This window comes from Astatotilapia calliptera, chromosome 15, assembly GCF_900246225.1.
Source record: "Astatotilapia calliptera chromosome 15, fAstCal1.2, whole genome shotgun sequence".
NCBI lineage: Eukaryota > Metazoa > Chordata > Actinopteri > Cichliformes > Cichlidae > Astatotilapia > Astatotilapia calliptera.
The window spans coordinates 2,307,465-2,332,142 of NC_039316.1; the positions used below are offsets into that span (position 1 = coordinate 2,307,465).

At 41.7% G+C, this 24,678-nt stretch overlaps 1 protein-coding gene across 2 annotated transcripts in view; it reads left to right on the plus strand.

The window, feature by feature from the left end:
* atad2b (ATPase family AAA domain containing 2B) overlaps positions 1-24,678 on the plus strand; it is a 64,688-nt gene that overhangs the window by 1,366 nt on the left and 38,644 nt on the right. Inside the window, exons 2-24 of one of the 2 annotated variants that reach the window (XM_026142805.1) lie at positions 625-791; positions 1,662-1,693; positions 1,798-1,945; positions 2,272-2,371; positions 2,477-2,606; positions 2,789-2,938; positions 3,078-3,153; positions 3,313-3,414; positions 3,503-3,614; positions 4,639-4,754; positions 5,091-5,265; positions 5,436-5,524; positions 6,272-6,431; positions 7,412-7,502; positions 7,730-8,041; positions 8,716-8,872; positions 10,181-10,367; positions 10,547-10,732; positions 15,947-16,082; positions 17,598-17,791; positions 17,877-18,036; positions 20,549-20,671; positions 22,459-22,587. In XM_026142805.1, coding sequence (XP_025998590.1) covers positions 625-791; positions 1,662-1,693; positions 1,798-1,945; positions 2,272-2,371; positions 2,477-2,606; positions 2,789-2,938; positions 3,078-3,153; positions 3,313-3,414; positions 3,503-3,614; positions 4,639-4,754; positions 5,091-5,265; positions 5,436-5,524; positions 6,272-6,431; positions 7,412-7,502; positions 7,730-8,041; positions 8,716-8,872; positions 10,181-10,367; positions 10,547-10,732; positions 15,947-16,082; positions 17,598-17,791; positions 17,877-18,036; positions 20,549-20,671; positions 22,459-22,587 — 3,232 coding nt within the window. The remainder of the gene's footprint in view (positions 1-624; positions 792-1,661; positions 1,694-1,797; positions 1,946-2,271; positions 2,372-2,476; positions 2,607-2,788; positions 2,939-3,077; positions 3,154-3,312; positions 3,415-3,502; positions 3,615-4,638; positions 4,755-5,090; positions 5,266-5,435; positions 5,525-6,271; positions 6,432-7,411; positions 7,503-7,729; positions 8,042-8,715; positions 8,873-10,180; positions 10,368-10,546; positions 10,733-15,946; positions 16,083-17,597; positions 17,792-17,876; positions 18,037-20,548; positions 20,672-22,458; positions 22,588-24,678) is intronic. The other variant, XM_026142806.1, reaches the window with a different exon arrangement.

The window sequence follows — 24,678 nt, forward strand, 5'->3', positions numbered from 1 at the left end:
CTCTGTTAGCTACTTGTTGACCTTGTCAGAACTTGTCAGAACCGACTGTCCTGCTGTGACAGTGTTTGCAGAGTGATTCACATGTGGAAATGATTTCACGGTGGACCTCTTGGGCAGCCTCCGTGCGTTTCTTCACTCCTGGTACATCCTGCATTTTACAGTCTGTCTGCATCCATCTATCCACCCAGTCAGACAAACCCCTCTGTCAGCACTGCAGACAGTTGCCTATGACAACAGTGAGATATGCTCACATATCAGCGGGGAAGTTAGGCTGTGAAGGGCATGAGCATCAAGGGCATATGTCTGGTTGGTGCTGTGCTGAGATTCACAGGGTACATTGAGGAAGTGGGTTCAGGGCGTCTTGTTTCATGACAGTCCTCTATTCTGGATTTGACGCTCTCCGATCTTGTTCTCTTGTGTCCTCGATTTTTTTATTTTTTTTTCCCGCCCCATGAAATATATTTTTACTTAATATTCAAAGAGACCTTGTATGCAGATATTTGTGAAACATTCTCTCTGTATTTGTTATCCTCTTTTTTCCTTTCCTTGTTTTTTCTGATTGTGTGTCACAGTTTTGCCTTCACTCCCCTAAGTTCTGGTGTTATGTGTGTGTTTGTCCAACAGAAGGAGCCCAGCAGTGATGCGAGCAGTCCCAGCAGTCCACGGTTTGCACCGCCTTCCAAGCGCACACGGCGGCAGACTGCTTCTGAGCCAAGCTCCAGTGATACCTCCCCGTCCCCTCAGACTAAGGGCCAGAGGGTCAGCTGGGGCATTCCTACCTACTGCACAAGGTCAGCTCTTGGCCTAGTTTTTTTTACACACGTAAATTTAATTAAGACAGAGTTGGTCAAGATAGATATTTTGTGGCTCTGGCTGTGAAACCAGAGTTGCATTGTTACATGTCATGTTTTAGTGCTGTGTGATTAACCAAATTTGAAATTTTGATCAGTTATGATCTTCGCTTTTAACAGTTATGAAGACAAGATTATCTGGATAAAACAGTTACTTCTTTTTGCATTACGTTTGCCTAATTTTTTAAAATGCAGTTTTCTTTGTTTTTAAGAGTTATTTCTTTGTATATATATTTTTATTTTTCTTTAATACTTTTTTCCTGCTATTGTCAAGCATACATTTTTTTTACCCTTCCATAAAAGCTCAGACTCAATTGCTGTTTAGTTCAGCTCTAGCTGAGATGACCAAAAGAGAGCATGCATAGACCTGTTAAGAGGAAGAAAAACTTATAAGGTTTCCATGGGTGAACTTGGGGATGGATTATTAGAAGTTGGCCTCGTATTTGAGGGTCTTTCCTTTGGCCACCTGGCCCAGGGCTAACTTGCAGGTCTCACAAGGCACACAAGTTCACTGCACCTTGAGGCTCCCCATTAGAGGCAGACTGGTAGCTGCACTCTTTACCCGTGTCACCCACTAGCTCTACCTGTTTTTTGTTTTGTTTTTTTCTTCTTCATGGAAATTCAAATGTTCAAAAAAATCCAGGTCACAGTTATCAACTAAAATAATTGTGATAATGATTTTTGGTTTAATCTTGTAGCCTTGTTGTGCATTGTGATCAGAAACACTCCATCCTAAGCTCCTAAGCAGTAATATGTGTGATTGCCATCTTTTGTGCAGCTGTCAGAATTCTTTGTTGTTCTGTTTTACAGACTGTCGTCTCGCATCATGCAAAATGGGCACGGTAAAGTATTTTCCCCCAGTTTATCCCTGTTTAAATAACAATCATCTGGGGAGCATATGATTAAAAAATACCAATTTTAATTGAATCTTCTATCTGTGCTGCAGCCCATATGAGTCACCGGAATGAGGAGAGTGGAGGGGGAGATCACTCTCATATGAATGGCCATGTGGAACTGAAGAGGAGCTGTCGGGTGAAGAAGAGCCAATTTGAACACCTCAATCAGAGCCTGCTGTTTGACCAGCTGGTCAACAGGTAGCTTCAGGCAGTCATACTATTGACATGTTTCTTTGCAACAGTGCTTTGAACAGAGAATGAGCTGGAAATGTGGTTAACCGGTTCATTTGAAAGACACATTCATTTTTGGAACATATGAAAGTGGATCCTAAAAAAATATTCCTTATTAAATAGTATTTGTATGCTGTGTGTTGTAAGTTGTCACAGTGTTTATTGGTTCAAGATTTAAGATGAAACATGAGTAGAGAGAAAAACATTTTTGAGATTCTGTACTCTGAAAAGAGAACACTGTAGACAAAGTTGTTATCTTGTTTCTCATTCTGTGTTGGTTTACGTGTGTGCAGCACCGCGGAGGCTGTTCTTCAGGAGATGGACAACATCAGTAGCATCAGGCAGAATCGTGAGGTGGAGCGACTTCGCATGTGGACCGGAGAAACTGAGGAGGTGAGCGAAGCAGTGGAGCGCCACACAAACCAGGGTTTGAAAAGTACCACTGCCTGATGATGCAAGGTGAATGCAAGTGTTGGCATTAAGGCTCTTCTCTTTTAGGAAAACATGGACATGTATTCACGGGTGAAACGCAGGAAATCCATGCGCAGGAGTACTTTCAACATACCTGCGCATCACAAAGTCATGGGCAAAACAGAGCAGGAGGAGGAAGAGGAGGAAGGAACTGAAGGTCAGTTCCCTATTAATGTTCTGCTTACGAATCAGTGAAGAAAGCAAGAGATCATGAAGTCGTTATGAAGTACCTCGTCTTAAAACAAATTAATCATAAAAAATTTTGATTGCTTAGTGTACTATATAATATTTAAAAAACTCAGTATTCTCAAATTTAAAGATGATACTTATGGCTTTCAGAATCTCATGGTGAGGAAGAGGAGGAAGATGCAGAGGATGATGATGACGATGATGAAGGAGATGAAGCAGAGGAGGCAGGGGAGGAAAATGACAGGCCGTACAATCTGCGGCAGCGTAAGACAGTGCAGAGATATGAAGCACCGCCTATTGGTAAATATATGCATTTTCTGAATTATTCTTCACGCTTCTAAATTGGTTTCAAATGTAATTTAAACAGAACAAAAATCACAGTAAATGGAAATTATACCAGAGTGTAACCACTAATCATTTTTTGTTTCCCTTTTTTCAGAGCCAGTGAACAGAAAACAGAGCAACCCCTCACTTTTTGACACCCACAGATCCCCAGCGAGGAGAAGCCATATAAGGTGGGCAAACTGTGAAAAGCCCAAATCTGGTGCTCAACATATTACTGTCTTTTTCACAAGTAGCTTTTCACTAGTACGAGTAATGTGCTCATGAGGGAAAAAAGGAATGTCAGTGCGGAGTGATACAATTCTGACTCTTGATTTGTCACGCCTCTCCAGAGTGAAGAAACACGCCATTCACAGCAGTGACACCACCTCATCTTCTGATGAAGAACGCTTTGAGCGCAGAAAAAGCAAGAGCATGACTCGGGCCAGGAACAGGTGCTGGCTGCTGCCTTCTTTCTTCTTCCCTCAGTGTTTTTAACTACTCTGTTGTACTCACTTATTTCACTTGAATTTGTTGCAACAGGTGCTTGCCCATGAATCTGACGGCTGAAGACCTGGCTAGTGGGGTGCTGCGTGATCGAGTTAAAGTGGGTGCAAGCTTGGCTGATGTGGATCCAATGAACCTTGACCCTTCAGTGAGTGAAAATACTCCCAAGTTCCAAAACAATAATAGAACACAGTTTAGCCTGAATACTTGGGTTCATCAAAATTATTAGACAAAACTAAACGACCCACTGTTTAGTTTTGGAACGGTCAATTATTAATACATAAAAAAGAAATTTTCTGAGTTAAAATGTGACCTGTTATGCTTTTCCTTATTTAAAGTGGTGGATTGCCATATTAAACATAGCCAAAATTTCCATTAAAGAGTTCAGTATATGGACACACTTAGAATGTACTTCAGGCTGCTCTAATAGCCCTTTTCCACTAGCATCTACTGGACTAAACGGGACTCGACTCTTTTTGGTGGTTTTCCATTACAATTAAACATCACAAAATGTGTGTGCGGTCGTTACAGCCGTGTCCCGAAAGTCCTCTGACGTCATTTGTATGTAATGCGAATGGAGGGCGTTGAGATGATGGTATACCCGCTGCTCGGTGTGGGTTTTCGTCAGACTTGGGGACCACGGTGTTGTTTTCCTTTAGGCATTTCCCTAAATAATGGGGCTTTAGATTTTTGTGAAGGAGATGCTCTCATGACTCATCGAGTGATGCCACTGACTAACCAATCAGTAGAATGCAGGCTGTTGACGTCTCATTTTTGGATTGCCTCAGAATGCTTGGAAACGCGGCTGAGTAGGTACTAAAATACCTGGTACTGGGTACTATCACCTAATGGAAAACCCGAAAAACCGAGTCGAGCCATTCCCAGTTGATCCGAGTAAATACTAGTGGAAAAGGTCTATAAATATCCCATACAATTTTCTTTTTCTACTCTTGGGTCTGTATGATGTCAGGGAGGGGGGATATCCTTCATTTGTTCAGCTCGATCTCTGAGCACAGAAACTCCACCATGTGATTTTCAAATCTTTTGTTTGCAAGAAAGAGCCCACTAGAAGAAAGGTGGCTTAAAGTCAGGAAGAGAGGTACAGCGCTTGCTTCCGACATTGGATAAACTGACTTAACATATGTCTGTGGTTGTGTGTGTCTTCTCCCTAGGTAAGATTTGACAATGTGGGTGGTCTTAGTAATCACATACAGTCACTAAAGGAAATGGTGGTATTCCCTCTGCTGTATCCTGAGATCTTTGAGAAGTTCAAGATTCAGCCTCCCAGGTGAGAACGTACTGCAAGAATATAAGGTTATTCAGTTCCAATTTATGCTGTGTTTTCTAGGGAAAAAAATGGGATTGTTACTTTAATGATGACATTATATTTATGCCTTTTGTGCACAATAAAAGAAGTGTAAGCACTATTTGAAGTTGGTTAAGGGAGCATAAAATTGAGTTATCCCAACAATTTACAGCTTGAAGTACTATTAACATCAAATATTGATCAACCACAGGGTGAGAATTTCCTTTATGTAGTCATTTTAGAGATGAATCTAAAAAGTGGTGAGCTGTAATTATCACATAAACTAAGGTCCTATTCTCCCCCTGTTCTTTTTTTTAGAGGGTGTTTGTTCTATGGCCCACCAGGCACAGGAAAGACCCTGGTTGCGCGAGCTCTTGCCAATGAGTGCAGTCATGGTGACAGGAAGGTTTCCTTCTTCATGAGGAAAGGAGCCGACTGCCTCAGCAAGTGGGTTGGTGAATCAGAACGGCAGCTACGCCTGCTCTTTGACCAGGTAAACCACTGCAACAGCACTCTGATGAGGTGGAAGACATTTTTTTGATTCTGATGGCATGTTTTCAGTTCTTCTAGTTCTTTGTACTTAAACACAGGTAAAGCTAAGGAGTGTAATCATATATTGAGTTAAGTAAGCTTGACTTTGGTCCTGTGTGTGCTTTTGACCAGGCTTACCTTATGAGGCCATCCATAATTTTTTTTGATGAGATTGATGGTTTGGCTCCTGTTCGCTCCAGCAAGCAAGACCAGATACACAGGTAAGGCCAATGTCATTTTCAAAGATGCACAGCTGCTTCATGTAAATGTAAAATGCCTAACCTATACAACACTGCTGCACATTAGCAGCAGTGGCATGTCTCTGCATGTGCAGTTCCAAACTGCTGTCTTTTTAACTACCAATAGGTGGCGCAGTTTTGCTAAAACTGCTGGCATTGTAGCTCCAATTGTAAATTAAATTTACTGGATATCTATTTTCCTGCTTGAATTTGAGTTTCATTTGAGCCTTGGTCACAGTAGTAGTGGAAATCAGGAGACCTTCATTTCTGATTTAAACCACTGAATCTGAACTGTGCGTGGGTTAAGAGCCCTTTCACGTAAACACAGTTTGAAGTTGAGCCTTGCTAAACAATTGCCTGCTAGAAAATTAAATATTTGTAACTGTGAAGAGTGCCATTTAAACCAGTGAAGAGTGTGTATGCTCTCTTTTTTCATCCATGCTGCCACGCTTTAGTCAACAGAGCACAAGCACAGTTGCTCTTTGCACCACACTATTTTATTCAGTATGGCTGTTTAATGGACCAAATCTTTGTACCATTTGCAAAAATAAAGCCTTGTTAATTTAGGTTGTACCAACTCATGACCCGTATCAGTATTGATTCAAACAGTATTTGGCTCTTGCATGAAGGTTTGCGTATAATGTTTTAGAGCCATGCATGTACAAAATTGAATTTGTTGTTCTATAACTGTCTGGCAGCTTTTGTAATTGCCTCCTTTTCTCTGTACAGTTCTATTGTATCAACTTTGCTGGCCTTGATGGACGGCTTGGACAGTCGAGGGGAGATAGTGGTCATTGGTGCTACAAACAGACTTGACTCTATCGACCCGGCACTCAGGAGGCCTGGACGCTTTGACCGGGAGTTTCTGTTCAGCCTGCCCGATAAGAAGGTGAGAAACATCAATACTGTATACAGTGGAAGTGTGCGCACAGTTGTTTCAATGACACCCAGCTGGAGATCGAAAATAATGCAAACATAATTAGTCGCTTACTCATAAGTCCTGTGACAAATTTGGTACCCACAGCCCGCTGGCTATTAAAAATCTCCTGTTTTTTTTTCTCTTCATCCTCAGTGTTTGATGTTTTGAGTTAAGCATGTGGCAAAGCAGATGCTCATTAGCTTTCTAGAAAATTAAAATTCAGTCTCAGAAGTTTAATTTTTTTTTCCATACGTAATTGATTTATTTAGCTCTTAGAGGGCGGGAAGCATAAAACAATATTGCGTGTGAGTAAAAGTGACAGTGAATCAGATGACCAGAACAGTGCAGGTGACTCCTCCCCATCGAGTCTGTCTAATGGGTCGCCTTGCATCGTTTGTCCACACAGTAGGATCACTGGTAATCAAAGGCTAATCTGCAAGCCAGTGGTGGCTTCTCACCGGTAGTAAGCTCTGAATGATTAGAGGATGGGGGAAAAAACACTCTCTCTTATGCAAAAGCGAGTCTTTTTACATGTTTTAGTTCTGCTATGTTCCGGTGTTGCCCAAGCTAGACAGCTTCATGAAATCCATCTCAATGATGCCAGTTGAATAGAAAGGTAGATATGATGAAACATGATGAAAACTCTCGCACTTTATTCACGATAAAAACCACTTTGTTCTCATTGCCCGATCATCAAAGCGGAGTCCTGTGGAGATGTTGCAGTGAATTGTAGGGTGTAGCTTTGGCAAACGTTTCAGCTGAACTCATTCACTCACTTGGCTCTGTTTTGATCTTTCTCATTATGTTGTCAGTTCTAGATAGGGTGAAGGGTGCTTACATTTAATAGGTGTATTTATGGTGTGTTTTTCTGGGTTTCTTACCTCATGTTTTTGCTCCTTGTGTTTTATTTATCTGGGTTTTTTTTTCCCTATTCACTACTCTCTCTTCAGGCCAGAAAGCACATTTTGGAGATCCACACACGGGACTGGAATCCCAAATTGTCTGAGCCATTTTTAGATGAACTTGCAGAAAAATGTGTCGGTAAGAGTGACGTTTAAGTATAAAACATTATGCCAATTTTGAAAGTGACTGCAGTGTGTAGCTTTACTTTAAAGCTCCAGGTGTTCGGGTAGAACAATAAAAGACAATTGAAAATTTTTCACCATGAAGTGGCAGCAGCTCACGGTGGCTGTGCCAAAAGAGCCAGCGTAAAACCCTAATTAGGAAAACAAATGATTCACTAAGCTTTGTTGTTCTCTTTCTTACAGGCTACTGCGGTGCTGACATCAAAGCACTTTGCACAGAGGCAGCCTTGATGGCGTTGCGCCGCCGCTATCCCCAGATCTATGGCAGCAGCGTCAAACTGAAGCTGGACGTCGCCTCTATCGTCCTGGGGCCTGGCGACTTCAGCAAAGCAATGAGGACAATTGTCCCAGCCTCCCAGAGGGCTTTGGCTCCCCCAGGCCGAGCCTTGTCCCCAACCCTCAGGCCCCTGCTGGCCACTTCTTTCTCCTTGGTGCTGAAAGCTCTGCTCCGAGTCTTCCCCCATGCTCAGTGTACTGACAGGGACAACACACACGGTAGGCGTCTGGAACCCAGGCACCTGTGGTTTCAATTCTATCATGTGTTTTCCTTTTCTTGCTGCTGTTTTTCCACTGTCACTCTTGCTCTTATCTCTCTTGCCACCTGTCTCTCTTGTTAGTTTGTTTTTCCTGTTGGTACTTTGTAGTATTTGATTATCTCTATCTCGTTCCCCAACCTTATTACCAAAGTGCTTTGTATCGCCCTCACACAGTGAACATAGAATCTGTAGTGAAACATCTCCCCTGTGTATGCAGAAGTGATGGCACAGAGATTGGATAACTAGTCATCCTGTGAGCGCTTCAATAACTCAACTCCCACTCCAGTCAACTGAAGACTGTTTACAGCAGATTAGGCTCGATGCAATACTCGACCAGTTGGAGATTGCTTGCAGGAATCATACTTCTAAAAGCCATTAATGACATGAAAATCCCATAGCTGTGCATGATGTCAAATGGCCTAAACATCTCTACCTAATAAGCAGATTTGCTTTTTTTTTTTCTTTAAATTTAATTTTCTTGTTGAATTTGCTTCATTAACATCAGCAGCAGTGCTACTTTCAGGATTAAACTTTTCAGAAACAATTTTTTATGTACCCGTTTGCCATCAGTACACTGAGTAAAGCCAGGAAAAGTGAGTAGCCACATGTGTACATGATCAATGTTCCTCACAGTGCTAGGCGGTGACAATCATCTGCTAGAAGAGGACCTGTATAGCGACGATGACAATGAGGAAGGCTCTGCTTCCATTTATGAAGTCCAGCCTGCTGCATCCCCAAAGAGTCAGCTCACCTCTTCTGCAATGCACAGACCCTTCCTCCATTTCTCCTCGTGAGTTCACCAAAGATGGCTTTTATGTGCTTTTTTGTGCAAAGGCGCTTACGTGTCATAACCAACAGATGGAATGAATGTTGTGTCAGAAAAAAACATCTTTTATCACAAGACTGCATTTAAGACCTACTCAGATAAAAAAACTTCAGACTGCTCTACAGAACTGCATTTTCTAACGCTGAAGTTACAATAACTTTGTACAAACAGGTGCTATCGGTTCTCATTTTCGCCATTTAATTCGTGCTACAATAGCTCCAGTGAGCCTTGAAATACTGCTATCTCCTTAGATGAAGGCAACCTCTAAGGCAAAAAATATGCAGTTGTTCCACTGGGAGTATTTATTAACAATCCTCAGCTGTAGAGTCAAAGGGGTTAGATCATAGGAGAGGATGAAAGAGGAAACAGAAGGTGAAAAGACGACTCACAAACCAGAATTGCTATTGCACCTTCTATTTAGAAATGTAGACGGGCAAAGGAAATAAACCGATCAAGTACTTGGCCTTTGACTTTCCGTTAACTTGAACTATTTGATAAACACATTAAGCACTTATCAAGCTTCTTGCTTTCAAGCTGTATAAAATTTGCTCGCACTGTGTGTTAGATGCACATAGGAAAAGCCCCTGAAGGCATGTCTAGATTTGTAGATTAATGGCACCTACTGGATTGAATGCAGGCAAAGCCATGCTTAAGTGGCTTATTGGCGTTGTTATCAAACAGCTGTGCTGCAGTAGGACAGATTTTGTCAGAACTCTGTTTCAAAAACATGTCTCCTCGAGGTTGAGTACAGATAACAATTACTGCAGAAGTAGAACTCATGTAACTCTGAGATAAGGGAGGAGTCCCAGTCATTTTTGCCTTCAAAAAAGCCATCAAGTAAAATGCAGAGCAGGATTACTAAGATTGTGCTCCCACACAAACCTTGAAAACAACAATAAGCTGCTGCAAGCGGGCATGTTGCCTTGTGCGTGCACATGTGCACAAGTAATGTGTTCACAGCTGGGTGTTTGCAAAACCATACTGAATTCCTGTTGTTTTTCCTCTGACCACTCTTCTTCACGTGTGGCTTATTTTTCTGCATCACTTGTGTGTGGGATTGCTTTTACACCAAATGCCAAAGATTCATTGCAATTAAAAGCAACTCTTACAGACTCGGACTAAGCTGTAGCTTTTACAGTGAGTGCACAAAAGTAAAAAGAGAACAATGGGGCTTCTGCTGTGACGAAGCTTTTTAAATGACTGGAGGACTGTTGTACTGCACTCATATAGTGATAGATGATACACTAACTGTGAACTCCCATCTGCCTCTAGCTCTGCCCTCCAACAGCCCACAGCATACAGGCCTCGTCTGCTCCTGGCAGGGGCCCCGGGCTCAGGACAGAGCTCCCACTTGGCCCCTGCCTTGCTGCACCACCTGGACAAGCTACCAGTACACCGCCTGGACTTGCCCACTCTCTACTCCGTTAGCGCCAAGACGCCAGAGGAGTCCTGTGCTCAGGTAAAGCGCAAACGCATACCGATGCACTGAGAAGGTGCAGACATGTATTTATTTAACTGAAGTTGTTTTACTGTGAGAACAAAATTTGGAGACAGTAGGCAATCTGCTGGCTTCCACAATCTTTATTTCCATTTCTTCAGTTTTAGAAAACATTGTTTGCTTGACCATTTTCCCTGTAGGTATTCCGCGAGGCCCGCCGGAGCGTGCCCAGTGTAGTATACATGCCACATATCTCAGAGTGGTGGGACACAGTAAGTGATACTGTGAAGAGCACCTTCCTCACCCTGCTGCAGGATGTGCCCTCTTTCAGCCCTGTCCTTGTCCTCGCCACAGCTGAAACTCACTACTCAAAGCTGTCAGATGAGGTAGGAACGCACACACGAACACCTGAGCTGACATTTTGAGATTTTCCTGAAGGCTTGCAACCTTTTTTTTTTCTTTCATTATATGAAAGAGAAGATTGTTAACCCAGTGTCCTTTTTATGTGGTGTTGGAGGTTAAAGCATGATTTGAAGGGTTTTTTTTTCCTTTGCTAAGCTGTAATGCTAGTGCAAACAGTGCGTCACAGTAAATGTCATCTGCTCCCACAGTTTTTATCTACTTTTGCTTTGTCACCCGCTGACCGCCACACCTCACCCAACCCTTCAGAGCAGTCAGCTGAGGGGAAACACTGAAACCCTAATCATCAGTCATAATCACTATCGTAACAATCCCCCCTCCCACGGTAACCCAGTCTCCCCACCTCCCCACCCCCTCATCAGGCTTGTCTTTTTTGGGTTACCTTGTTCAACCAGAGATATGAAAAATAAAAAGCAAAAGAAAATAAACATTGTTGATAAAATGAAGGCAACAGAGCCTGCAAAGAATGAAAGACTGGTTCATTTAAAATCAAAACATTTTAAATGTCATTATTTTTTAATTTTAGAACTTCATTTATTGTGCTTGTTTATATTGGATATAGGTTTGTCCCATAGTGAGGGGCATGTAGGAATTTTTTTTTAATAAAACAAAATTAAAATAATTGCTATATATTGGATATTCTCTGTAGAAAAATGCAAAGCTAATAAGCCTATCAATTGATTCTGTTGGCTGAAGCTAAAACAAAAAACGGACCGGATCTAAATCTGGCAGCACTGACAACAACGCTTGAAGTTCTGTTGCTGATGACACAGACTTTGCTAACCAATGACTGATGAGGGAAAAAAATAGCAAAAAGCCAACAGGGAGTCCTTACTCCCACCCAAACATTCAAGGAAAAATGCTGCAGTTTAGAGCAGTCTGAAAAACCAAATAATCAAGCTTTGTACCCCACACTGTGCCCCAGTCTGCACTGTTTTCTGACTGTAAATGAACATTTAGACTATATGTGTGATGATTAATGGTTGACAGACAGATGAATATTGTTGCTTAACACTTGTGGCTTTATTTACTCTGAGAAAATACTTCATAGCTTGACAGTGTTGACCACTGACATTTTCACTGCTGGAAATTAAATGAGCCCTCATTCTCAGCTGTAGCAACCTTAATGGATTGACTTTTCTTTAAATGATGTGAAGATTGATTTCCTTGAAATATGCTACACTGGAAGTGACATTTCCACTAAGCACTTAAGATAAGCTTTAGTTTGTAGGTGTGTTTTAGCACACATGACTAAATCCATGTTATGGTGTAATCAGTGACATAAATTGACTGAAAGATTATTTATGATAAGCAGGTTTTAAGTTTCTAATAGTTTTCAGACTGCCCTGAGATGACCCTAAATGGTGGTTAAAGCCAGACAAAATGTAAGAAATCAGAAAGTAACTATTTGAAGCTAATGGTATAAAAAATCAGTCATTCCTGCTGCTGCTAGAAATAGTTTCTGTTGCACTACTTATATCTACAGCCTTTCTTTTAAATCCTGCAATGGGAACATAACGAGTACATGAGTTGGTTCCACTGATTGGGAGTATTGTTCAGGCTATTTAAAAGCTTGTTTCATCTACTAATTAGACCTATTTGCTGGATTTGTTTGCTTTATCAATCATTTTTAGGCACGGACATGCCGCAATCTATGGCGCTTTAAGTGATTTGGCCATCTCTGAGAGTGTTGTTTCTCTCTCTGGCACGGAGAACACAGTGACAGCTGCTGTCTCAGCTCCAAGCCTCAGCAGGGAATGGCTAGGATCCCTCCCCAGCCAAAACTGACACTGCAGGCTTGGGTCCAACTACATAATTTCCCTCCCTCCCTTAACAGTCGTTCAGCCTGCTAAGATTGACTCCCTTTTCTATAAAAGTAGAAGGAAAATTTGCTCCAGGTTCAACACAAAGAGTGTGGAGGGATGGTGGCATCCCTCAGTATCTTTGCTATCTATCTAGTTGTAACACCTTTTGCTGTGTCTTTGATGCATTGCTATACTGTTCAAGTGCACAATAACTGTATCAACAGCCTGTAGAGTGTGAATTCTATCCACTGCTGATTGACCATAAAAGCATGATTAATAATGCATTGGTAATCTGGTTGCAGTGCCAAGGAGCAATAAATACAGTGTAGTAACACTTATGTCCTGTGAGATGGATGATGAGGCGTAGTGATGTTTCTACAGTGCGTCCTTCAGCCAGACTTGAGTTGCAGCGGTTTTGCTGTTTTGCTGTTCACGCTTGAGGTTGGGCTGTAAAGGCCAGTGTTGGGCGATACGCCGCAATAGCACAGTTACTGATAAGACATTGAAAGTGAACAGCAAATCTCGCCTGCTGCTTCACATTTGCACAACTGATGCATCACCTTGGAAAGAGGGTTTCAGATATCTGACACTGACCTCTTCAATGGTTTCTAAATGCACACTGGCTCTTTTGTGTCATGCACTATTTATGTCTCCAAAAGCAAAATCATCACTGACCATTGTTCCTCAGTTCATGCTAAATCTTCACTTATCAAAGCACAACAGTGTGTGCACTGGCAGAATGAATTGTCACTTCATATTCATCTATTTTCTTCTGCTTTTCTGGGACTGGGTCACAGTGGCAGCAGGCTAAATAAAGTAAGCCAGCAGAACCTCTCTCTCATCCATGTCGTCCAGCCCTTTTTGGTGATGGCTAAAATGTAATCCCTTTGGCATGTCCTTCCAGTTATTTGTGCCGCTGCCTCTACTGACTCGTTTCAGAGCAAAGGAGCCTTGATTCTTCTCGGAGCTCCTTCAGGATGTGTGAGCTCCTCGCTCTCTTGCTCTTTCAGTAACTACAGAAAACTCATACCAAGCTTGAGAGAGAGTTCATATGTGAGATTCAGAATGCAGTCCAGTGAATGAAAAGCTCCTGCTGATGCGACACATTCACGGTCCATGTTATCACCATCTGGGCTTCAGTGTTCCAGTTATCCATTACTCTTGCAGATTTCTCACTTTTATTCCCTAGATGCCGTGTAGTAGGTAGGGACTTGGGAATTTGATTCAGGTTAGCCAACATGAATGTGATTTTACTAAATAAAGCCTTTAAAGCATTGGAGATGGAGATAAGTGGCTCTATAACCATGAAGTGAAAGAACGGTGATAATGGAAACCTACGTGTCTCTTGTACGCATACACAAACTTTTCATGTGATTCAATTTATAGGTTTGCAAACATTGATTTCTAGCTACAAACTTTGAAAGTTGTTGTGTAAACCAGCTCAAAATCTTAACAACCCTAATCTGAGTCTATAAAGAATAGGTGTCCACTTTTATTTTACAGTCTCTCTAGCCAGTAGGCATTCCCTTTATACTTTCCACCCTCCCTTCCTTTTTAAACATTCATCTGTCTACACATTACTGCTCTCTCTCCTGGTGTTAATACACCTGCAGCCTTTATCATAATAAAAATACTGTGAATCATTACCTGCTGTGTGCTACCTGCACGATCTCTTTCTGGCTCTCCTACTGTTTTTACTCAGTTTCTCCTTTTTTAACCTCTTCTGAGGGGAGAGCAAGCAATTCAGAGAGTGTGTGAAAGAAAGACACCAGATAGCGGTGCAGAGCGAGCAAACATGCCACAGCTAAGGGTGAGGATCGATGTGAATGACAAATAGCGGGGGAATTATAAAGAGTAAAGTCGGCGCTTCGTCAGCAGCGGGGCATCCTGTTGGAACTGGTGTTCAGCTCCATCACAGAACTAACTTAGGATACTGCATCAATGTAAATGTACACATTGGCAGGTTATATGATCTTCTGCGTATGACCTGCTGCAGAGGGACTACAGATGCAAATGAGCCCAAGCTAACTCGACATTTATGTTAATATTGTTAATATTGTCCATGGTCCCTTTTCAAATAAAATGAATTAATAATAGGAATTATAATGATGCTCTCACTTGAGGTCTTTTGACTCCAAGCGTGCATTGTATGTGATAATAAAAAGTTCTGCTTCAGGTTAAACATTTGGCTATCAGGGAATGAGGTTATTGTGCTTTTTTTTATTTTTATTTATTTATTTATTTTTAAATACTTACAGTTTAGTCAGTCCTTCTGAATTATACAGGTTGAAACATCAGAACTTACAGGCAGACCAAATTTAGAGTCATTGAAACATTGTTATTGAATCCTGCAGGCTGAGAGGAAAAAATACAAACAAGCAACCATTAAAAGAAAACGCATCAAATCAGACCATGTAACTCATCCACTACAGGGTCTCATGTTCAGCACAGTTTTTCCATATCTGTTGTTTTCCATTAAGAAAATTGACTTCAGTTGAATTTAATTCAATCCAATATGAACAGTTTTTATCCATTAAAATCCACCACAGTGCTATTTGTTTTTCTTTTTTTCAAAACACTGCTTAGCTGTGCACATTCACTGAGGACATCTGTAATACTTCATACATGCATTATATTTAGTAGAGTTGTGGTTGAGAATTTATCAAACACCTTTTAATAGCATTAGTGTTTATTAACCCATTGTTACCCACTCTGATTTGCAGTTTTTGACAGTTAAGATAACCTTTATTATTCCTACAGATGGGAAAGTTGTTGCTTTTATAATATAAGAATTTCCCCACAAGAAATCTGCCGCGTGTTTAAGGCGATGCATTGTCTGCAAACCTTGGACAGTGGGCTGTTTATCAATTGGGTTCTATTAGAAATAACGAGTCCCGTTTTCTTTTTACCGCATTGGTTTGCAATTTGGACTTAAATATTTTCCACGTTCATTAAGTCCTGTGCTTGGTTTCTGCTGTGCTATTTTGTGCATTAGTTTAATGTAGCGACAGATGAAAAGAGGACTCGCGTCAATGTCATAATTATTATTTATCATTGGCTTCTGTGTTAACAAAAGTGTACATAACAAACTTCAGTGGAAGCAGTTAGTTTGTGCCCCTGGTATCAAACTGAAATTAAATTGGCTCAAAGTGGAATATTTTCACATCTCATGAATTCTACTTGGAACAAAAATGAATGAAACAACTGCCTTATAGTGCTCAATGAAAAAGGGCACCTTAGAATAAACATACTAAGTATACCGGCGTGGCAACAAGGTTTGACATGTTCTGTTGGTGAGTCTTTTTCAGAAACACCCTTATTTCTTTTTTCCCTTTTTTAAAAACTCCTTTTTCTTTTCTTTTTTGTTAAATACAGGTGAGAAGTATATTCCAGAGGACCTATGGGGAAGTAGTTGCACTGTCCCCTCCGGGAGAAGAGGAAATACGGCACTTCTTCTCTGACCTCCTGTTGGTTCAAGCAGCCAGGCCTCCACCACGCCTCAGGAATGCAGGTATCTATTTATGCATACATAAGTAAATAGCATAATGACTCATTTCTTCTGTCAGTGCTAGAGGGCAGTGTTGGCTGGTGTTGACTGCTTGTATTATTCCCTCTCTAGCTCTGGTTTCGTATTTCAACTCTCCTTTTATTTTGGATTAAATGTAGACTGGAGGAGCAAATGTTATTTGATCGGTATGTTAAAAACGGTCCTTGTGTGTGTGCGTTTGTGTACGTGTGTCCCTAATTCATATTCTCAGATCAAAGCTTTGTTTGACGTGTTCAGAATTGGTTTAATTTCACCTCGGCAAAAATATGTACAGATGTTAAGGTAATTAGCGTGGTGCACACAGAAGTGTAAGATTGGCCCAGTGTGAAACCTGTGAATCCTGGACATTTCTATTTCTCAGCCACATCAAAATCAGGCCACAGCACCCCTCAATCACATCCCCATCCACCAGTACAATTACCCCCTGCTATTTCCCTACTGCTCAATCTCAGTGTTCCCAAAGTCTACTGTTCCAGTTCAATATGAGAATGCTGTCCACCCGGGCTTTCAAATGGAAATGGTGTCCAGCATTCATCTTTCGATTCCTCATTGATGCAAACCAGGAGGGTCCCCTGCTGTACTCGCTCTGTGCTCTTCAGGGGCTCCTGCCTCTCTAAGACAGCAGTCTGATTTCCTGCAGAGAGGCCAGCAGAAAAGCACAGAGAGGAATTGCTGTGAGAGGGCCCGGCCGCGATTAACCATAATTAGAATCAGGAGTTGGATTGCTGCTGCTGAGTGAAGCGCCCTTAGGTGCTGTATAGCCCTCCTAACGATATCGGCTCATGCCTTGGGCAAGTATGGGCACCTCTAGAGACGAAGGGTGAAGATCTGCTGGCTTTGCTTTATCGCTTCGCCACTGGCCAGAGGCTGTTCCTAGGTGTATTTCAAAACCAGGGGAGTTTTATTTCGTTAGCTAAATTAATCTTTAATCTAAGGATGCACCTTCACTGCTTTTGACATTTATTACTGTTTTTCTTTGGAACAATAATTGTTTTACTGTTTAAATGTCCAAAGAGGGTATGATAAGGATAGACAACTCCAATGAGCTATGAAACTGTTATTTATTGACTTTTTTTTCCCCCCCAACATTTTCTTTGTTTCGATGGCATAAAATCAGTAAGAAGCAGGAAAAGGTAACACCTAATTAAAAAAATTGGCATTGGTCAGACAGTTATTTTGTCTCAGCGTATCCTTACATGTTCTTCTTCACTGGACTAAGTTTGTTTGTTGTTTGCAATGGTGCTAAAAGGAAAAGGTCAATAATGACTGGTGTCTGACTTTAAACCAAAAGATTTTGTTTAGCAGCTTTACTTGTGCTGATAGTTGAGCCAAATCTTTGGTGCTTTGTTGCTAAGCTATAGACGCTCACAGTTCTTAAATGTGTTAGATTTTTTTTTTTTTTGTCTTGCTGGATGGATGGAAGCAGTGTGAAAACTTTATATACTATATGCACTTTTCTTGCTTTTCCTCCTCAAACAGATAAGTGTGAAGAGGTTCTGCCAGTGGCGGAGGCTCCAGGCCCGAGAGTCCTTTCAGCAGAGGAACAGCGTCGCCTGGCTGAACAGGAGGAGAACACATTACGGGAGCTCAGGCTCTTTCTCAGGGACGTGACCAAGCGCCTGGCCACTGACAAACGTTTTAACATCTTCAGCAAGCCAGTTGACATTGAAGAGGTAGAGTGGAATTGATTTGTGGAGGGACTGACGCCAGCTTTGTCAAACTGTGAATGAGATCACAAACTCAGTGTTTATGTTTCAGGTGTCAGACTACCTGGAGGTGATTAGGCAGCCCATGGACCTATCCACTGTCATGACAAAGATTGACACCCACCAGTACTTGACAGCCAAGGACTTCTTGGTGGACATTGACCTCATCTGCAGTAATGCTTTAGAATACAATCCCGACAAGGACCCTGGAGGTGAGAAGTAGTTGGGCTTGATTATGAATCCACGTACATAAATACAATCTCACCAGCAGGCTGTCACAAATGTAAAATAAAAAATTAACAAACAAAAAAAACTCATAAATAGTCTTGTATTACCAAGGTAGGCTGAGTATATCTGTTCTATCTCATAATTAACTCAGATCTTATTTTGATATCAAGCTTTCTATACACCCCTTGGTAGTGAAGCAAATTAGAAAATTTCCCCAAAAGTTGTATAATTATTTAATCCCCAGCTTATTTGTGATATCGTCCCTAAAACTGGCACAATATCTATAGAAAACTCCCAGTGTCCAATTTCCTTTGATGTTATATCAACATATCCAAATAAATATGAGCCTGTGTATCTCTAGTCATGGCTGTGTTCCATTAGACCACCACTGGTGAGTAAAAAGTAATTAGATGTAATACTTAATGACTTAAAAGGAGAGCTTCCAGGCGGTAAAATTGCTTAAATATGGTTTTCTCTAACTTGGAAATTCAAATGCAGTACATACGGCCCCCACTGAAAATAGCATTTCCACAGTGTACTTCATGCTCTGTAGCTGTGGAAGGCTGCATATGCATTAAAATTTAATTTGTCTCCTTTCTTGCAGTTTGAACTGAATTTTACCCCATCCACACTTCATCTCAGCACATTTTCCAGGCTTAGAATGGGCTTTATAAGGATTGGTGGGAAACACTTGTAAACAGAAATATATTTCATTTTCTATACCTTACACATATGTCTGAATTTTGCATGACAGGAAATGTTCTGGGGTGAATAGGTTCATTTAAGTTCAGTTCACAACCACAACACAGCCTCCTCAAGGTGATGTGTTTTATGCAGAATTTACAATTAATATAATATAGCAGTTAGCATTAATATAATATATTATTACATAATTATATTATTGTTGCACCAAATGATTCAAATCTGATATAATGTTTACTGAAGGCAGCATGTGGCAGGCCTGCGTTAAAACATTCACTTAAAATTGCTGTTTTAATTCTTGCCTTGTGTGTTTAGCTGCCTCGGCACCCTTGCTAGAATATAGCTGCCCGATACTAATGGGAAGCAATTCTCTGCCCAAAGGAATAAATCATATCTCTGTCTTTGCAGCCGAGGTCCTGGGTCATTTGTTGGAATGCAGGGCCTACAAATGATACACTAAAGGGAAAAAAAATTGCAATTAGGCAATTTAATAAAGAAGACTAACGAAGCATCTTGTCTGCTCACCCTGTGCTTGGTCCAGGGAATATGGCCCAGACCCTGCACAATTATGCTGCTTGGGAAGTTCTCCACCAGCTCTCCTAGTGCTTGGGAAAGAACCTCATTATCCCTCTGTGGTCGGTTTCTCCTTGTCCTTCACACTGAATTTAGCGTAAAGTCCTCCACGTCCAGTCATGTTGGTTTGCTTGCTTTATACCTCCCCACCTGGCTAAATAATTTGTTTAAAAATTGGGATATCTCTGTGCTCCACAGTACGACTCAGGGTTAGAAATACTCTTTAGCTGATTGGGGGAAATGGCAATAACAACCCTTTAACTATAAAGGAGCGCTAAAGCAACAGAGTTGCATGTCAGTCCGTCCCTGCCAGTTTTAGATGGGGAGGTTAGTCCATGAAGTTGCAGATGAGCTCTTGGCATCCCACCTGGCCTTTGACATTTGGGCTCATGCACGTGCATTTTTTCCCCTTATAATGCACGTGCATGAGCATACTGTGAGACGTGCTCTGTCAGTAGAAAAACACACACACATGCACCCAAATTGCCTCCATTGCAATTAAGCAGCAATCCTCCAATTAGACAAGGGAAGCTGGCAGATTGTGACCTCTGTGCCACTCTATGCCTGAACTCTTCTCCCACTGCCTGCTGTAATGAGAGACGGCCTGTTTACAGAGACTATGCTTTTAGCCTGCCTCTGCAGCTCTGCCTTTATTTTCCCTCCATGGATGCAGAAGCAGGGGGAAAGGAGGATTTAATGATGCTGTGACACATCTAAAGGGAACAAGGCCTGGAAGTTATAAAGGTGTAAGGACTGAGAGATAATGAGTGTGCATTTTAAAAATATTTCTCTTTGTATGTGCAATATACATGGTTGTGTGTGCATATAATGCACCCAACTTTGTCTTAAATGTTTGAAGTAGTGGCATTCCTGCTTTCATGTCTGCAGTTCTGCCCACTAACATTTCTCACTAAAGCCAGCTCTATCCTTTCGTTGGTACTGTGAGAAAATTCTACACTCCCCTTTCTCACAGATACAGTGGAATGGGTTAGGCTTTCTATTGACTCTTTGCTTCGCCTGCTCGTTAGGGTATGGAGAGCATGCTTTCATGATGGGAGGCAAATGAATATTTAAAATGCCATACCAGAGATTTGGGTAGATGTCTGCACTATGTTCTCAGCATGTCTCTGAACATATGGCACATGAATGCAGCCCTATACAGAAAGCTGTGGTTTGTGTGTTTCTTCATTTGTGTTGTTTTGTCGTCTCCTCCCTTCTCAGACAAGGTGATCAGGCACAGAGCGTGCAGTTTAAAGGACACAGCCCATGCCATATTCGCTGCTGAGCTGGACCCTGAGTTTGATCGCATGTGTGAAGAGATTAAGGAGGCGCGCAGGAAGAGGGGTAAGAACTTCATTTAAATGGAGAAGGGGGAGTCGGGGTGGGGGGTTGCTGCAGATCCAAACATCCTAAATTAGCTGCTTATAAAAAGAAAAAGAAGAGTTTTTCCAATGTGATCATTTTAATAACTCTTACTCCAGTATTTTGTTAGGAGTGTTTTGCTGCGTTTCATTATATTGTTGTGTCAGCTGACTAATGATGACACTTAAAAGTACAGTTTGTTTATCTAAATATCTAAATATTTTGGGAGAATATTCAGGCTGAGCTCAATAATGAACTCAAGCCAGTTAATGTTAGCTGTGTGGTTCCCAGCCTGTCTGCTCCCCCCCTCCCCCTCTCATCTGGAAAGTCTTTGATAGATTCTTTCAGAGAATAGAAATTTGCTTTTAGGAAGAAAATCTGTAGGGTAGCCCAGCAGTACTTGATGGAGCAGTCATTTTTTAGTGCAGAGTATGTGGCACAAAAAGGAGTGGCGCCTCAGGCTCCAGTGTTTCAGACAGTACCTTCTGTGCTAGCTGTCTGCCTGACGCTCCATATTTGTACACTCACCAAACAGCCCCAAGCAGTGCTGGGTGGACGGAGGGTAAATCTAAATTAGGCTTATGCACATAGAAGCACACAGGCAACGCAGTAATATGATGTGTTTTATGTATGCTGTCAAATACTGAGCACAAATCTGTATAATCTTGTTTAAATTTTCCGATTGCTTTACATGCCCACGTGGGAGTTAACATTAATTAACAACATTTTGTACAAAGAGCACAGCACACTTGTTACATTCCTCTTAGTAATGTAAGCCATGACCAGATTGGGCTACAAATCATATCTGTGTGGGCATATGCCGACAGAAAAAACAGGATGTGTTCAGTCCTTGCACTGACTTTTTCTAGAAATGGACACAAAACTGCTCTTGAAGCTGAGGTTATCTTCCATCTTCGCCTCTCAAAGTGATGCGACTGCCAGGGAACTGCACAAGAAGACCAAATTTCTCATATAAAATATAATCTGAAGTATGCACAGAGGTCTTATTGACATCAGCCACAGAGGCCTGACAGTTTTTTTGTCAAGCAAAAAAAGCCAATTTTCAGAAGTCACCCTGTTTCTTTTGATTTCCTCTTTTAGCAACTAAAAGCACAGGATGCTAAATGAATATTGCAGGAGCAGAAGTCAATTGCCTGAGAGGAGGAATACAGCAGTGTAAATATTTAATCTTCCAGTCAAGGTCCTGCTATAAAGCTATCAATTAGCCCAGCACTGCATGATGTCCAGCTGCAGCGGCGTTCAAAACCCACAGTGCGTCCGGGGGTGGGTGGGGGTTCCTCCCCCGTGACAAGATGAAAGGAGTTGTGATAAATTTGGCTAAAAACTTAAATATCGCCGGATGTTAGAGTTGAAATGTCTCATTTTCAGGGGCTTGCATGTCTCTATGCTTCCAGTTCTGTTTTTTATTCCTGTCATACTCGAGCTCCGAGTGAAACATAACCATTGCAAATTATATCTTTGTAGTTTTAATATTAATGTCTGTGCTGAATGACACACAGTTGTACTTCACTCGGCATATCACAACCCTTTGGTCATCTTTGTGTGTCACATCACATTTTTATCAATGTCTGCCAACGTACCTTCATAGCCTTTTGGTGTTTTATTCTCACATACACGCTGACATAATATACTGCCAGCAGCATGTTTCAGAAGTGCTTTTTGTGTTTACACACACCGAACTGCACACGCACACAAAGCACAAAGAGTATTGTCCATTGTCGGTAACTGATCCTCTGTGGGCACCGCAGACCTTCTGACGCCGGCTCAGCTGTCAGCGGTTCCGGGTGCTGGTGCAACCAGGAAGCACCACAGTGCGGGAGAGGAGCAACCCAGGAGCAGCACTCAGGGTGATGCCACTGAGAAACATTGCACCACTAGTGAGTATTTATGCAATCTTTTAGACCACACACATACCCACAACGGGGGTGGAAGATGAGCTCAACAGGCTGATCATGCACACGCTTGCCTTGTAGTGTCAAGCAAATGCAGAAAAAACTCAGATTCTCTCCAAATACTGCGAGCCTTTCTGCTTGACTCACATTCACTCAAAACTTTTGACTCTTCCAAACACAGCAGCCAGCAGCTGTGTCGTACTGCAACAGAATACCAGATGTATGTGATTCTCAACACACACACACACACCCCACACCTGGCTCCTCACACACACACATACATTTCTCAGCAGTGCAGAAGCAACACAGTGAGCAGCCTCATTAGCAAGGCTGCTCTCTTCTAACCATTCAGAACATGACCACGCCACAGAGCAATTACATGCCCACCTGTGGCAAACGGCAGGTGCCTAAAGGTGAAGGGAGGGCCGGGAATGGATGGGGGGCAGACTGATGAGGCTGTTACCTTTTTACAAATCAAAGGTAAGCAGATTATGCAAGTAATCTGAAAAGATGTTCTCTAGCATTTACCTGGATAGGGTAAGGGAAGACTGAGATGCTAGCCAAAGGGTCTTCTGCAGCCATGAGATCAACAGAAAATGAAAAATTTAGAGATCACTTTGAGACCCTCGCTTCTTTATAAAACTACATCATTACATAATGATGGTTAATTATCTGAGATGATCAAATTTAATGACTGAAGTGGTAAAAGCTATTTAAAATGCTCTGTTGTGGCTTTTTGTGTGCCTGTGTAGTGCACCAGTCCAACACTAGGTGGTGCTTGTCTCTCATGAGAGTTTACCTAAAGGAACCCCTACTGTGTGAGTAAACCATGCGTTCTCTGAGGGAGATGGTGCCCTCTTGAGAGAGGAGGGCATCTTTTTTGAACGGCAAACATCTGAGAACTCAAGCTCACTGCAACTCATCAGGTTCTGTTAAAGCCAAGAGTAACAGTTTGATAGTGTGGAGGTGAAATGTGCAGATTAATGTTCACCTAAACAGCAGTTCAGGGTTAACTAATGAAGCTTTGGTAGAAGACTTTAACATCACACTCCAACACAGTCCTGTTTCCACCCCCTTTTTTTTCTTCCAATGTAGCACTGGAGAAGTGGAAACAAAAATATGTTATATTAGCCAGATTATTCATATTTTAAATAATCTCCAAATTGCTGCTTGTTGTATTGCATCACATGATATTATGCAAGTGTATTTAGTCATAAGTTGATTGCTAATAACAATTATTTGCAAAATTTTAAGTAATATAATCTGTAAATAATCCAAACAAATCAGTGGCAAAGTGAAAGAAGGGTCTAATTTATTAATCTGCACAGACCTTTTTTTTTCTTTGATAACAGGTGACAGCCAGCTGTATGTGCTACCTTTAGCTGCAGTCTTTATCTATGACGCTAAATGTCACAGATACTAACCAGCGATTTAAAATCTCTTGGGAGAGTCGTTATCAGCCTCCACCAGAGACTTAATTAATTAGGCTAACTCAGGTGATTAATTGGTGACATTGGCAGCCAGTTCTCACCTGGTGCACCTCAGCAAGGCAGCTATTAGGCTAATTGAACCAGTTATGTGCCGAGATATGACAAAGCCACATAACAAAGGAATGGAACATCAGCTGGAAGAGATGCCAGAGCTGAAGAATCGTTCCTGAAATCGCATCCACTTCAGCCAGGTCATTCTGGGGTTATTACCTTTCCCCTGTTCTTCTGTGGAAGGGCAGGACACTTGAAGGTCAAAGTTATCCTCGATCATTACCTTCCGGGGATAGAGCCTATCTGGAGCTCTTTGGGCATCTGCAGCTCTATAGGGCTTTTATCTGGGCCACCACTCTCCCTCTCCTTCCATCCCTCTTTTCTGTTTGCCTGAAGCTGAGAATTGCCCATGACAGTCAGATATAACAGAGTGGTAGCGGGGATGCAATGCACTATTTGAAAGCATGGAGAAAGTTACGTGGAAGGCTTTTTGAAAGGCTAGCGGTATTTCTGATTCAGGTGTTAAAAGCAGTTTGGGTAGATAAGCCGAGTCGTTGAGAATGTAGATGGTGGGCGGGCAGCTGCTGCTGCTACC